Below are 14,875 nucleotides of genomic sequence, written 5' to 3' on the forward strand. Positions count from 1 at the left end.
CTTTTTTCCAGGAAGAGAAAAACAAACAAAAAAACACAAGGAAGGCAAAGCTTAAGTCTAATGTACTGCTGACTGGTGTTCTTATAACTGAGAACTCCTGATAAGGAAAGCCCAATTTGTTTCAACTACAAATGCCAACCCAAAAGCACCAGTTATGTCTACTGGATCCGACGAGCCAGGCAGCTCTCAACAACACTTCACTACTTCCCAACACACATCTACCCAGAGAGGAGTCCAAAAAACCTCTCCCCGCTCCCAGGTCTGACTCTCCCCACTGCAGTCACTGTGCAGAAGGATCCACAGAAAAGAGAGAGGGTCCTCCAGGGTGGTCAAGGCTTCAGTAGAGCAGCTGTGAATCAGCAATGCCACATACATGTCTATAATGGAGGTCTGTCTTTGATAATCCTTTGTGACTTGTAAATTAGAGTTTGGTTTTCACATACTAAAAGAACAGAAGCTTAAACGACAAAGTATTATAAGGACTGTTTGAAAATGAGATGCATGGCCAGGTACAGTGGCTTACGCCTGTAATTGCAGCACTTTGGGAGGCCAAAGCGGGCTCATCTCTTGAGGCCAGGAGTTCAAGACCAGCCTGGCCAACATAACGAAACCCCGTCTCTACTAAAAATACAAACATTAGCCAGGTGTGGTGGCGCATACCTGTAATCCCAGCCACTTGGGAAGCTGAGGCAAGAGAATTGCTTGAACCCAGGAGGTGGGGTTGCAGTGAGCCAAGATCGAGCCAATGCACTCCAGCCTGGGCAACAGAGCAAGACTGTCTCAAAAAAAACAAAAACAAACAAACAAACAAAAAACAAAAAACAAAAACCCAGCACAGTGACTTATGCCTGTAATCCCAGCCTTTGGGAGGCCAAGGTGGGTGGATCACCTGAGGTCGGGAATTCAAGACCAGCCTGACCAACATGGAGAAACCCTGTCTCTTCTCTACTAAAAATACAAAATTAGCCAGGCACAAGCCTGTAATCCCAGCTACTTGGGAGGCTGAGGCAGGAGAATCTCTTGAACCCAGTAGGCGGAAATTGCAGTGAGCTGAGATTGCGCTATTGCACTCCAGCCTGGGTGACAGAGTAAGAGCCTCTGTCTTAAAAAAAGAAAAAAAAAAAAAGAAAACGAGATGCATTCTGTCCTGTTTCTTGCTTTTTTAAAGAGACAAGAGTCTTGCTCTGTCTCCCAGGCTACAGTGCAATGCTGTCATCACAGCTCACTGCAGCCTCAAACCCCTGGGCTTGCATCATCCTCCCATCTCAGCCTCCCGAGTAGCTGGGACTGCAGACATGCACCACTGTGCCCAGCTAATTTTTTATTTTTATTTTTTTTGTAGAGACAGGGTCTTGCTGTGTTGCCCAGGATAGTTTTGAACTGCTGGTCTCAAGTGATCCTCTCACCTCTTTTCCCAAAGTGTTGGGATTACAGGCATGAGCCACTGTGCCTGGCATGTCCTGGTTTTACAGGGGAGAAAGAGAAGTCTGCTGTGTCCTGCTAAATCCCCCTGTGGGTGGCATCACCCTTCTCAGCTACATAAATAACACTGGAAAGAGAACCAGGTGTGCACAGCACAAGGCTGAGCAATTTTTCTAGAATACTCAGTCCCAGGCTACCCTTTACCACACCCATCACCACAGTACTGCAAAGGGCCTAACAGGGCGCCTCTCTTCGGCTCTAAGATGGACTTGAGAGACAGGGCATGGAGGGCTGCCTGCACTGGGGCCCCCAATCCCAGAATTTCATTCATGAACTCAGAGGCCTGTTTCCACAGCACGCAGCAGCTTACACATACAAAGCTGCAACACGTGGTCACCACGTCCTGATGTCCACTGTGTGAACAACACAAGGGGAGCTCCAATCTGCATCTCTGACCTCCTGGTTAGATGGTGGCTGATCAGATCTGAAGGCCCTCAAAGTGAACCAGTCACTCACCTCTACTAGTTTCAGAAACAATCTAGGAACAATCTAGGACATCAAGATATGTGTCATTGGTAACAGCAAAAAATTGGAAATTATTACAAGGTCCAAGAACAAGACGGTAACTGAGGATGGCAGGAGACATTCACAGAGTATGATGAGAGTCCCTTGGCATCAACCAGGGCTTTCTAATTAAAGGAGAACATTTCATCCCATGTTGATGTGGAAGATGCTGCACAAAAACCGCAGGATAGCATGGCCTTGATTATGGGAAAGAACCAGAAAGGACACCAGACCTTCTCTCTCATGGAATGGTTCTCTTACTTCTATTCCTCTCCACTTTCTGGGTTCTACAGTTACCACACATACTTTTAAAGTTTTTAGATCAGAGTACCGTAGCCTCACCTGGTCACTGTGCCAATTCAAGATTCAAAAGAAGATCATCAATCCAGAGGGCCCCTCAGAGCACTGGCTGCGCCCAAACCCCCCCATCCCCCAGCAGGGGGAGCTGCTATTGGTGGAACAATACAGTGAGGGTGTCCAATCAGCCCCCAAGAAACTGCACTGCTTGCAACAAGGCAAGACCAAGCTCTGAGAGAAAACCAGCAGAATGCAGGTTACAGAATTTCAAGGTGCTACATTTGGACTGAGAAGCACCTCATAGATACGCCCTACCCACTGCTGGACTTTGAGAAACTACAAGGCTCCTCTGCCACTAGCACTTGGGAATCCCCCGCAAGGCAGCACATGGTGCCACAGGGCAGGTAGGCAATGATCCTTAAAACACTAAACTCACTCGGCAATGAACCACAGTGGTAACCACTCTCTATCCTTCCTGTGCCAGCTGGGCGGGGACCTCCACATGAAACAAGGGGTGGAGAAACTGACAGGAAGACCAGCGCTTCAAGGACAGGCTCAGCATGGGCCATGAGCACACACAACTGGCATCCTGCTTCTGGAAGGTGATGGGATGTCAGTGAGACTGCAGAGCGGACACTTCCTTGAGCTAGAAGCCTAACGAACGTACCAGCTGGGCCTGCACCAGCTGAGAACATGGGCTGTTCCATGGCTGTTCACTTTCCAAATACCAAGAAATGGAAAGAAAAGGAAAGTTCGGCTGGGCACAGTGGCTCATGCCTGTAATCCCAGCACCCTGGGAGGCTGAGGCAGGTGGATCACTTGAAGTCAGGAGCTTAGGACCAGCCTGGCCCATCTCTACTAAAAATACAAAAAATAAAATAAAATAAAATAAAATAAATTAGCTGGGCATAGTGGCGCATGCCTGTAGTCCCAGCTACTTGGGAGCAAAGGCGGGACAATTGCTTGAATCTGGCAGATGGAGGCTGTAGTGAGCCAAGATTGCACCATTGCACTCCAGCCACTCTAGCCTAGGTGACAGAGCAAGACTTTGTCCAAAAAAAAAAAAAAGGAAGGAGGGAAGGAGGGAGGGAGGGAGGGAGGCAGGAGTTCTAGGCTGCGAGTGATGGCTCATGCCTGTAATCCCAGCACTTTGGGAGGCTGAGGCGGGTGAATCACTTGAGGTCAGGAGTTCAAACCAGCCTGGCCAACGTGGTGAAACCCTATTGCTACTAAAAATACACAAATTAGCCAGGTGTGGTGGTGTGTGTCTGTAGTCCCAGCTACTTGGGAGGCTGAGGCACAAGAATCGCCTGAACCCAGGAGGCAGAGGTTGCAGTGAGCCGAGATCGCGCAACTGCAACCCAGCCCGGATGACAGAGTGAGACTCTATCTCAAAAAAAAAAAAAAAAAAAAAAAAAAAAAAGAAAGAAAGAAAGAAAGAAAAGAGCAGTTCTTGCTTTCCTGCTGGGCTTGACCTGCAGTATAGAAGTTTCTGGCCGGGCACGGTGGCTCATGCCTGTAATCTCAGCACTTTGGGAGGCCAAGGTGGGCGGATCACGAGGTCAAGAGATCGAGACCATTTTGGCCAACATGGTGAAACTCTGTCTCTATTAAAAATACAAAAATTAGCCTGGCATGGTGGTGCGCAGCACTTGTAGTCCCAGCTACTTGGGAAGCTGATGCAGGAGAATCACTTGAACCCGGGAGGCAGAGGTTGCAGTGAGCCAAGATCGTGCCACTGTACTCCAGCCTGGCGATAGAGACTCCATCTCAAAAGTTTCCATGAAGTAAGGTCCTGAACAGAGGAGCGACGGTCCAAAGAGGCAAAGGCAGCAGCTTCCACTGGCTGGGCAGTCACTATGTGCCACCACTAAGCTGACTGTGAACACACTACATCCCTCCTCTGCATGAGCCCAGGACAAGGGAGCCCCCCCGGAGGCCTGAGGACATGCTGAGACACACAGGGAGGTGGCAGAGACCTCCAACTTTGTCACACGAAGTGGTCAGCCTCCCCCAGTTGTAAGTAAACGTGAGTTTTGTGGTATGTTTCATACAGGGCTCCACCTAAGTAAGAATGTGACATGGGGACCCTGGCCCCAAGTCATTTGGTGCCATGCCAAGGTAGGATGCTAACCTCAGCTGCAGCTAAACACCTCAGATTCCCTCCTCAGACAGCTTCCCAGGGACTTAAAGGAGGCAGCAGGCACCAGGAAGGACATTACTGAGCACCCCCCAGGTGTGAGGTGAAGCCTGCCACCCTTAAGACGACAGCAAAGTGCAGGCGCACTGCCATCTGTGGGCTGGGACCCAGCCACAGTCTTATCACATCAACTAGTACATTCTGACTCTTTCTAAAGGCAACACCCCATCCGAGTCAGGACCAACAGTGTTTCCACCATCATGTGGAAAGCGGAAAAACTGAAGCCCCAGACCGTACGTCTCCCCACCTCAGTGGCAGCAAGGAGAGGAGGGGCTATAGGAGAAGGTACAGAAACCCTGGGACTCCAATCCCAGGATGCTAGGAGGCCAGGTGAGGCCATCTGCATTCCATTGACACGTGACACATAGACACACACACATGTTCCACACATGTGACACACCAGCAAGCTCAGCAACACGGGAGCGGCACGCTTCTCACCACACAGCACCAGAGTCCCCGAGTGCAGGTGAGCACCAGGATGCCCTCTCCCACACTCCTGCTGCATGTGGCTCCCATCTGCTTCCGAGTGTCTAGAAAGCTGCCCTCCACCCTGGTCAGCTCTGTACTCAGACTCTCAAATGGAACGTGAGAGGTGAGGACAAAACTGCAGCCTTCTACTCTCTGATACACGTTCCCTGAGTCACTCAGAGTGGCAAGGAAGAGGGATGATGAAGGATGCCCAAGCAAAGCTGGAAACGACACGCACTATGAGACTGGTGGGTCCTAGACATGACCAAGCAGAGCTGCCCACCCCAAGGACTCCAGGGGTGTCTTGCAGAGTGCAAGGGGGAGAGAAGCAACTGCTTTACCAACTTAGCCCCCAGCCCCTAATCCAACCAGAATCCTCACTGTAGCACTCCATGTGCAGGTGACCATGCACCTGCTGGTGACTATGGAGCCCTCCACCCCCAGGCCCTCACCTGGACTCCGGGAGCCACCATCTGGGCAGCCTGAGCTGTCTGTACTGCCGTCTGCTGCTGCACCTGGGGCTGCACGGGGGGCTGCTGCACCACCATCGGAGCTCGGACCTTGAGGGAGAAAGAGAGAATGTGATTTGGAGCCACCTGGGTCAGAGAGCAGAGCCCAGTCCTCCTGCGGGAGCTTAGGAAATGGAGCCTTTCTTGAGATGAGGAATGGGACTTTCATGACTTCATGTGCTGTGATGTCACCTCACTAGCCATCTAGGATCCCATTAGCTCAAATCCAATTCTGGCAAGTGGCAGCGTGGCCCTGCCACTGGGATGTCTCCACATATCCCTCAGCACCAGCTATCACCACAAGCACTGACAGCTTCCAATGCAAAGCTTACAGCCTAGCCTGCTCATCCTCTGGGCCAAGCATGCTGATGGTCCATGAGAGCCTCACTCAGCCTGATTTGTTGAAGGTGGGTCAGCTGGCCAGCAGAGGGCAGGGCATAGAAGCTCCTGTCTATATTCTCAGCATTCTGGGAGGCCGAGGCCAGCGGATCGCTTAAGTCCAGGAGATCAAAACTAGCCTGGGCAACATGGTCAAACCCCATCTCTACAAAATATACAAAAATTTGGCTAGATGTGGGGATGCACGCCTGTAGTCTCAGCTACTTGGGAGGCTGAGGTGGGAGAATCGCTTGAGCGAGGGAGGTCTGATCACGTCAGTGCACTCCAGCCTGGACAACACAGAGAGACCCCGTCTTCAAAACAAAAAAAAAGTGGGGGTGGGGGGCAAGCTTGGGCAAAAGGGGCAACTGTGGAGCCACTGCATGGAGGGGTCTCCAGAGGGACGAGATGGGCCCGCACTACCACACAGGGGGCTCTTCCTTAGACATCTCCAAGCCACCAGGGCAAACCCTGCCAGGGCACATTCCACCATGCAGCACACAAGGGTTTCATTCTGCACAGTCCCAGGGGTCAGGCAGTGTGTTGACTCCCAGGTGACAGATGAGTGACCGTATCTGCTCCTCACAACTCTCCTGGACTTCCAGCCTGCCTGTGAGGCCTCTTGTTCACCCCCACATTTGGCTCAGGCCCCACTCCACTCATGAATCACAAATAGAAAAGGCCACAAAAACCAAGTGAGCCAGAGTTATCCAAATAGCCCCTTGATGCAGCTACCTCCATCCTGGTGATCATACTCTATCCTCTGTGCCAATGTCACTGAGTAGACTGGCTTTGTGCAGAGATACAAAATGAGACTGGGAATAACAGTATTTTATATTAATACTCCCCTCGAAAATATAGTAATGAACTTTGTTCTCCTGAGACTTGGCAGAGTGTAAAGAAAACAAAAAAGATACTTGCTTAGAACATTAACTCTGAGCAGTTGGCAAACCACCAGATACTGATGGAGCTGGCACATTCTTCCATGTGGTGCCCATTAGTCGAAGTGCTCACACCCTGAAAGGGCCCACAGAACTGCTGCAATCAGCCACACTGCTTGGAATGCGACTTGGTGCCCCAGCAGCAGCAGCAGCCAGCACCCTGTGCAGGGTGCAGAAGCAGCTCTCAGAACACAAAACGCAAAACACATGCTTCCCTGCTGAGCCATGCTAGAATCAGCAGGGCTGGCAAGGGGCGGGGGCTGCCTGAAGTCTCAGCACTTGAAGAACAGGACATGCTATCTCTAGTCAAAGAGTCTAGAAACTACTGACAGAGTCATGGGCTGCATGTGCTCCACTGCGGGCCACAGGTACTCACAAATTTCAGTGGTGGTTGGGTATACAACATTTGTCCAGGGAGAGCTTGTGCCTGTGACACCAAAGGCTGGGTCTGTGACTGTGGTGGGAGTTGTGATGGTTGGTTCTGAGCAACAGGAGGCTGCTGGGGCTGTGGTGGCGGCTGGTGGTGCTGTGGATGATGCATCTGCTGCAGCTGCTGGGGCAGAGCTTGGGTGGGCGGAGGCTGTGGCTGCTGCATCGGTGGCTGCTGAATTGGCGGCTGGGCCTGCAAAGCCTGCTGCTGCTGCTGTTGCTGCTGCTGCTGCTGCTGCTGTTGCTGTTGCTGGAGCTGCAGCTGTGCCATTCGCTGCAGCTGCTGCTGCTGCTGCTGTATCTAGAGACAGACCAAGCAGCACTCGGTTATCACTCATTTGCCTCTGTGGTACCAGCTCCTCCCTGTGACACTCTGGACACCAGGAAGCCCAGGTGGCCATCTGCAGAGCCATCAAGAAGGCCTTCCTGGCTGGGTGCAGTGGCTCATGCCTATAATCCCAGCACTTTGGGAGGCTGAGGTGGGCAGATCACCTGAGGTCAGGAGTTCGAGAACAGCCTGGACAACCCGGCGAAACCCTGTCTCTACTAAAAATACAAAAATTAGCCAGGCATGGTGGCTCACACCTGTAATCCCAACTACTTGGGAGGCTGAGGCAGGAGAGCTACCTGGGAGGCTGAGGCAAGAGAATCACTTGAACCGGCGGAGTGGAGGTTGCAGTGAGCCGAGATCACGCCGCCGCACTCCAGCCTGGGCGACACAGTAAGACTCAAAAAAAGTCTCAGAAAAAAAAAAAAGAAAAGAAAAGAAAAAAAAAGGCCTTCCTGAGCTGACAGGCTGACCTCTCACTCACACGGGGAGAGGCACATCTCCTATAGAAAGATTTTGGGCCCCCGAGGCCAACACCAGCTGCCTTCCTGACACTGAGGAGGCACCAAGCGTGTGCCTGGGCTCTGGTCTACCATTCCACTAGGATGGTTCAGAGGACATATCTAGAAGCTTCAGCAAAAGGTGACAATGAACAGGTATAGCTCCATGGAAGCTAGGATAAAAGCTGAGGCAACTGCAGATTTCTGAAGCCTCTGTAATGATGCTTGCTTTGCCCCTACAGGTCAGTGGCATGAGCCTCACAGTGACAGTCAAGATCTGCTGGTTAGCATGAGAAGGAAAACTGTGGCTGCAGATGGACTGTCAGCTCTGGGACAGGGGCCCCAAGATCCAGAGAAGCCCAGCAAGCTGAGGCCTGAAGGAGTAGGAGGGTGGTGGGGGCCCTTTGGGGCTTTCCTCTCCCAACCAAGACCTGCTGTGAGGGCAGATGTTTAACATGTCTAGACTCTCTATGGAAACCATGGGAAGCTGAACAACTTCTGAGAAGCAGTGCTGCTAACATGACATCACCATCACCCCATGGAACACCAGCTGGAGGCTGACTAACACTGAGCCCAGAACCCAAGACAGAGAGGTAAACAGGAGGCACATGTGTCCTCAGCCAAAATGGTCCACAGTGGCTCAAGTAGTCCCAAGCCTCAGAGTGTTCACCTCACTTCTTGCTTCAGCTCACTCTTGTTTGAATCCCTTGTAGCCCCTGAAGCACACAGGAGGCCTGCCGCCAGATGCCCCGAGCACAAATGGAAGGGCTCGATCACAGAACCTTCCTAGTGAGTCAGGTCCTGTTTTTCCTACCTGTCTCTGTCTCAGACTTTTCTTTCCTTTTTTTTTTTTTTTTTTTTTTGAGACGGAGTCTTGCTGTCACCCAGGCTGGAATGCAGTGGTGCGATCTCGGCTCACTGCAACCTCCGCCTCCCAGGTTCTAGCAATTCTCCTGACTCAGCCTCCCGAATAGCTGGGATTATAGGTGTGCGCCACCATGTCCAGCTAATTTTTTGTATTTTTAGTAGACGGGGTATTTTTAGACGGGGTTTCACCATGCTGGCCAGGCTCGTCTCGAACTCTTGACCTGGTGATCCGCCTGCCTCAGCTTCCCAAAGTGCTGGGATTACAGGCATGAGCCACCGGGCCCAGCCTTGTCCCAGACTTTTCGAGAAGCCCATGGAAAAAGGCAGGCACACATGTGTCAAGAGGACCCTTGGCTGGCTCCGTGCACTGCACCCAGCATCGTGACTGATGCCAGCCCAGGGCTCACATTGCAGGAGGGAGGCCAAGAGCAGGAACAGGGGACCTGGTACCTGTTGCTGATTTTGATGATGTAATTTAATTAGATGTTGCTGCTGCTGCTGCTGCTGCTGGAGCTGCTGCTGCTGCTGCTGCACTACTGCTTGGAACTGCTGCTGCATGGCACTCTGCTGAGCCTGGAACTGCTGCTGTTGCTGCTGCTGCTGCTGCTGTAGCGCCGCCTGCTGCTGCTGCTGGAATTGCTGCTGTTGCTGCTGCTGCTGCAGCGCCACCTGCTGGAGCTGCAGCTGGGCTGAGAAAAGACCAGAGTTGCCAGTCAGTCCACAAGGCAGGTTCCCAGAAACGCTGCAGGGCTGCACAGCCAGGGACAAAACAGCCAGCAAAGTCCCCACTGCCACGGCTGCCGCTGGAATCTGAACGTTCCATTTACCACAGACAGAAAGATAGAATACGAAGTAGCATTTGTGTTGATTTTGGAATTTCCTATCACGAGTTACTCTGTAATAACCAAAGAGAAAAGAAAAGGAACAACTGAGTCTTTTGGATAGATAAGAAGCCTAGACTCTGGAAATCAGTAATCTCCTCTCTGTCTCTATGGATTGGCCACTTCTGGACTCTGTACGAATGGCACTGAACATGTGCTGTTTTGTGACTAGCTTCTTTAGCATAATAGTTACAAGTTCGCCCATGTCGTGGCATGTATCAGCTTTTCCGTGTTATTTTTATCGCCAAATAGTATCCTACAACACCGATTTCCTGTGTTTTATTTATCCATTCATCAGCTGATGAACATTTGGGCTGCTTCTACTTTGTGGCTATTATGAAAACTGCTTATATGAACAGTCAATTACAAGATTTTCTGAGGTAAGGTTTCTTTTGGGGTGAACATAAAAATGTTCTAAAATTGTGATGATGGCTGCACAACTCTGTGAGTTACACTAAAACCTACCGAGTGGAGCACTTCAGATGGGTGAATTGTATGCTGAAGAGAATGATGTCTCAATAAAGCTGTATTAAAGAAATACAGAGAGATCCTTTGTATATTTTGCCGTTTCCTCCAATGGTAACATTCTACAAAATTACAAGGTATCATAACCACGATGTGTGCTCACTTGTGTGGGTGTGTGTACTCAGTTCTGGACAATTTAACCACCTGGGTGGGTTCAATCACCACCAGTCAATACACTACACAGTTCCCATACCACAAGGATCCCTCATGTTGCCACCTCTCTCAGCAACCCTGACCCACAAACTCTGGCAACTACTGCAGCATCCTCCATTTCTAAAATTTTGTCATTTCAAAATTACATATAATATTTCAAAAATGGAACCATACAGTATGAACCTTTGGCTTTTTACATTCAGCATACAGGTTGTAGTTCTGGCAACAGTTCCTTCCTTGTACTGCCAGGGTATTCCATGGTACAAGCACCTCACACTGTGTTTAACCATTCACGTGAAGGACATTTGGGTAACTGCAGATTTGGGCTACCACAAATAAAGCTGCTGTTAAAATTTGTGCCTGGGTTTTTATGCGAGGTTTTCATTTCTCTAGGAAAAATACCCAAAAGTGTAACTGCAGAGTTGCATATTTCATTTTGAAAGAAGGTAAAACTACTTTACATTCTGACCAGCAATATGAGTGATTCAGTTTCTCTGTCACCAAGATTTGAGGCTGTCACTATTCATTTTAGCAATTCTGATGGGTGTAAGATTTTTTTTTTTTGAGATGGGATCTCACTCTGTTGCCCAGGCTGGACTGAAATGGTGCCATTGTGGCTCACTGCACCCTTGACCTCCTGGGCTTAAGTGACCCTCCTGCCTCAGCCTCCCGAGCAACTGGAACTACAGGTGCATGCCAGCAGACCCAATTAATTTGTAAAATTTTTGTAGAGACAGTCTCACTTTGTTGCCCAGGCTGATCTCAAACTCCTGGGTTCAAGTGATCCTCCTGCCTCGACTTCACAAAGTGTTGAGATTACAGGCATGGGTCACTGTGCCTGGCCACGTGTAAAACTTTTAAAATTTATTTTGTAACAGATTTCTAACTCTATCTGACATTCATAAAACATGTATGACCGGCTGGGCGCAGTGGCTCACACCTGTAATCCCAGCACTTTGGGAGGCTCAGGCAGGAGGATCATTTGAGGTCAGGAGTTTGAGACCAGCTTGTCCAACATGGTGAAACCCCATCTCTACTAAAAATACAAAAATTAGTGGGCATGGTGGCACGCGCCTGTAATCCCAGCTACTCGGGAGGCTGAGGCAGGAGAACTGCTTGAACTCAGGAGGCAGAGGTTGCAGTGAGCCAAGATTGCACCACTGCACTCCAGCCTGGGTGACAGAGTGAGACTGTCTCAAAACAACAACAACAACGACAAAAAGTATGACAATACTTTTAAATTTTCTGAAATGTGTTGAAGCTTGCTTTATGATTTTTAGAAACATATTGTTCCATCATATGCTTATATTAAGTTGTTCATTACATTGTTCAAATTTTCTGTAAATGAATTTTTTGGTCTGTTTATCAATAACAAAGAGATGTAATTGAAGTAATTACCTAATACATCTTTCTTCATCTTTTTGTTTGTTTGTTTGTTTCTTTTTTGATTTCGCTCTGTCATCCAGGCTGGAATGCAGTGTCTCCATCATGGCTCATTGCAGCCTCGGCGTTCTGGGCTCAAGTAAGTCATCCTCCCACCTCAGCCTCACAAGTAGATGGGACTACAGGTGTGTACCACTACACCCAGCCAATTTTATTGACTGACTGATTGAGATAGGGTCTCACTGCAGCTCAGGCTGGAGTGCAATAGTGCAGTCATGGCTCACTGCAGCCTTGACCGCCCAGGGTCAAGCGATCCTCTTACCTCAGCATCTCAAGTGTACCTACAGGTAATTTTTAAATTTTATGTAGAAATGGGTCTCCTATTTTGCCGAGGTTGGTCTTGAACTCCTGGGCTCAAGTGATCCTCCCACCTCAGCTTCCCAAAGTGTTGGGATTACAGATTGAGCCACTGCACTCGGCCTTTCTTCATCTTTTATTTAAAAATAAAATTTTGAGTGTTTTACTTACAATCCTTTCACATGTTATATTGTAGGTGTGTGTTTCTTCTAACAATAAAACAACTGTGCTGTTTCATTTCCATTTGTTCTCACATTTCCTATCTTTCAGTAGAAAAGTTTAGTCCACTCACATTTATTATGATTACTTATATTTTTAAACTTATTTCTATTAATATTTGTCTTTCCTTTTCTCTTTTTTTTTTTTGAGATGGAGTCTCATTCTGTCTCCAGACTGGAGTGCAGTGGTGTGATCTCGGTTCACTGCGACCTCCGCCTCCTGGGTTCTAGCGATTCTCCTGCCTCAGCCTCCCAAGTAGCTGGGACTACAGGCATGCACCACCATGTCCAGCTAATTTTTCGTATTTTTAGGAGAGACAGGTTTTCACCATGTTGGCCAGGATCGTCTCAATCTCCTGACTTCGTGATCTGCCTGACTCAGTTTCCTAAAGTGCTGGGATTACAGGCGTGAGTCACCGCACCAGGCCTTTGTCTTTCCTTTTCTAAGCTTTGTATTTTTTGATTGCATTTTTGCTAGATGACTGGATTGAACTTTGTATTATCTGGATTTCTGCCTTATCCTATTTTTTTCTACTGATTTTAAATTTTATGAATTATTTCCATTGTTTTAGCAGTAAGTTTTCAATTTTATCATGCATATTTAACTTAAAATATAAACCTTATCAATATTTTAGCATTTCCCAAATTTACTACTTTTTAAAGTAGGTTTTATATGTACATGACAGAACCGATATTCACACTCTATCTCCCTGCTGACTTTCATTTATATCATATTTTGTTGATCTTAACTCTTCACAGCAGACATTCTATTAAGAGGCTGGATGGATGTGAGGCTAGGGATACAGCCTCTGAGCGAGGCTGCCTGGACTCAAAACCTCAACTCTGTCACTGCTCATTGCCTCAGTTTTCCCTGTTAGAAAACACAATAATAGTATCCACTCCACACACTGGACTAAGAATTAAATAATCTATTATGTAAGTAAAACACTCAAAATAGTGCCTGGGGTTGGGTGCTGTGGCTCATGCCCATAATCTCAGCACTTTGCACAGCCGAGGCAGCAGATCGCCTGAGCCCAGAAATTCAAGACCAGCCTGGGCAACATGAGGAGATCCTAGGTCTATAAATAATAATAATAATAGGCCGGGCACGGTGGCTCACGCCTGTAATCCCAGCACTTTGGGATGCCAAGGTGGGCAGATCATGAGGTCAGGAGATCGAGATCAACTGGCCAACATGGTGAAACCCTGTCTCTACTAAAAATACAAAAATTAGCTGGGCGTGGTGGCACGAGCCTGTTGTCCCAGCTAATTGGGAGGCTGAGGCAGGAGAATCGCTTGAACCTAGGCAGTGGAGGTTGCAGTGGGCTGAGATTGTGCCATTGCACTCCAGTATGGTGACAGAGTGAGATTCCATCTCAAAAAAAAATAACAATAAAATAAAATAAATAAAATAGTGCTTGGAATGTGGCAAGTCTGTATGGAAGTTAGCTTGACTGTTTTATTTTACAGAGGTAAATTTTTATTTACACCAGGGATTTTCAACCTTTTCGCTACACTACTGACACTTGACCCAGATGATTCTATGTTGTGGGGTGCTGGCCCGTATTTGTAAGATGGTTAGCAGCATCTCTGACTTCCACCCGTTATGCACCAGCAGCACCCCCACAGTAGTGACATCCCAAAATGTCTCCAGACATTGTCAAATATCCCCTGTGGTGGAACATCACCCGGGGTGAGAATCACTGGTTTAGATTTACACACATTTACTATCACCTACGCTCAACGTTTCTTTTCCCATTTTATACCTTGCATCACCTGAGAGGGAAGAGGAGAGGATAAACAAAAGAATATATCTAAGAGTGCAAAAGGCTTATTGGAAAAAGGAGAAAAAAGGATATATTCTTTAGAAAATCTTTTACTGAAAGTTTCTAAGGCTAGGTTTATCTAAAAATGGCTTGCTTTCCACATCCTTGAGTCTTGCTGGCATACAAATGTGACTGGCAGCTCTATTCTCAGTGCTTTAACAATATTCTATTATCTTTCTGACTCCACTGCTGAGCGTACTCCTTGCTCCTTTGCAGGAACTGACTATTTCTAAGATATTCCTCTGGCCTTTGGTGCTCCGCAGTCTCACAGCAAATGAGATGGCTAACTAGGTTGGGGCCAGATGGGCTTTTCTCAGTAGTTATCCCCTCACATATTGTTTTCTTCCATTCTCTCCATTTGATCCTTTGGGGGCTTTGCTTGGATGCCAATTCAAATTTCTGGTCTTATCCTCATTTCTTACCCTTGCTTTCATATTTTCCATGTGCTCTTCTCTGTGCTACATTCTAGGTAATTTCTTCAAATGTAGCTTCTATTACACAAATTCTTTCTTCAGCTGTATCTAATGTGCTGTTTATCCATCCACTTCCTTTGTTCAAAAATTATACTGCTAATTTCTACAGCTTTCATTTGGCTCCATTTCAAATCTGCTTCATCGCTCCTGCTGATG

At 48.2% G+C, this 14,875-nt stretch overlaps 1 protein-coding gene across 7 annotated transcripts in view; it reads right to left on the reverse strand.

Annotated features, from left to right (window-relative positions):
• The window catches only part of MED15 (mediator complex subunit 15), an 86,828-nt gene that overhangs the window by 14,781 nt on the left and 57,172 nt on the right, over window positions 1-14,875 (reverse strand). For all 7 annotated transcript variants that reach the window (XM_050746075.1, XM_050746079.1, XM_050746080.1 and 4 more), the window contains 3 exons: window positions 9,354-9,592; window positions 7,156-7,509; window positions 5,404-5,511 (listed from right to left, as the gene is read on the reverse strand). In XM_050746075.1, coding sequence (XP_050602032.1) covers window positions 5,404-5,511; window positions 7,156-7,509; window positions 9,354-9,592 — 701 coding nt within the window. The remainder of the gene's footprint in view (window positions 1-5,403; window positions 5,512-7,155; window positions 7,510-9,353; window positions 9,593-14,875) is intronic.

Source organism: Macaca thibetana, chromosome 10, assembly GCF_024542745.1.
Source record: "Macaca thibetana thibetana isolate TM-01 chromosome 10, ASM2454274v1, whole genome shotgun sequence".
Lineage (NCBI taxonomy): Eukaryota > Metazoa > Chordata > Mammalia > Primates > Cercopithecidae > Macaca > Macaca thibetana.